Source organism: Rhagoletis zephyria, unplaced genomic scaffold (genome assembly GCF_001687245.7).
Source record: "Rhagoletis zephyria isolate East Lansing unplaced genomic scaffold, Rhagoletis_zephyria_1.1 Rzeph_scaffold_07195, whole genome shotgun sequence".
Classification (NCBI taxonomy): domain Eukaryota; kingdom Metazoa; phylum Arthropoda; class Insecta; order Diptera; family Tephritidae; genus Rhagoletis; species Rhagoletis zephyria.
The window spans coordinates 475-1,525 of NW_016164278.1; the positions used below are offsets into that span (position 1 = coordinate 475).

The 1,051-nt window shown below is 38.5% G+C and overlaps 1 protein-coding gene across 1 annotated transcript in view; it reads right to left on the reverse strand.

The window, feature by feature from the left end:
* Positions 1-278: 278 nt before the first annotated feature.
* The window catches only part of LOC108373972 (probable ubiquitin carboxyl-terminal hydrolase FAF), a gene marked incomplete at its 3' end in the record, with an annotated part of 1,225 nt that continues 452 nt past the window's right edge, over positions 279-1,051 (reverse strand). The window contains exon 2 of the mRNA XM_017629918.1: positions 279-476. Within this exon, the coding sequence (XP_017485407.1) occupies positions 279-476 (198 nt within the window). The remainder of the gene's footprint in view (positions 477-1,051) is intronic.

Below are 1,051 nucleotides of genomic sequence, written 5' to 3' on the forward strand. Positions count from 1 at the left end.
ACTATAATCTAAATGATTGGAAGTTGTATTTTTTACGATCAAAACAGATTCCAATATTAGGTATATTATGCAAATGCAATCCAATTTGATTTGAGTTATTCAGTTTTAGATACATTTATATTTCTGTGTTCGTATGGAATAGTAGTTTATGTCGGGAAGCTGGCTTTAGTATAATCCGGCATTCCCTTTATTATTTACAACACAAGGAATTTTTTGATGACCCTTAACAAGAATATGGACGTGCTAGTATCGGAACTATTTCTTGCACGTTTATTTGCCAAAATTTCTTCAACGCCTCGGCACCAATGAGGGTATGCTGCGAATGCCGCATTATACTAAAACCAGCCTTTTGACATAAGCTACTATTCCATACGAGTGGGGCACGTGCGAAATGCGGATTTTCCCAGTTGCAGTACTGCAGTAACTCGACACCTTCCTCACCAACAGCTCTGTCCTCTATGAGCTTCTTAATGTAACTGCAAATAAAAGAAGGAAATTTAAGAAAAATTACTATCACAGCGTTTCACTTGTAGCGTTTCACTCTTGTAGTATATTGGCTATCAAGCACCAGAAAATTTCCATCACGCATTCCATATGCTACCGATTGTCGTGGATCAATTAAAATACTATCACATCTTTTTGGTACTCCAGCAACTGGTGTGTCTATGGCGGAGTCATGTGGAGCTGTTGCATGACCAAAATCAATTTGGACTCTTTGAGAACTGGCTTGTTTGTTGCGAGAGCTATTGGCATCAAATGTATCTATGCAAAATAGATTTCCAAACGAGCATCTGTTGAATAAAGGAAAAAATGTATATTATATAATTTTTTTACACACAAAGCAGAAATTACCTGTCGATCCTCGCCCGCGGAAGCAAAATGTCTACCATGTGGAGAGAAAGCGACGGCGCAAACTTAGTATGGCATCCATTTTGACCTGGTTCCGCTAAAGTGCACTACTACCGTGTATAAATTGGTCGACCTTCTAATAAATCAAGCAATCTTATTGTATCGTCATCGCCGCCATTCACCAAGAAATTTCCACTTGGGT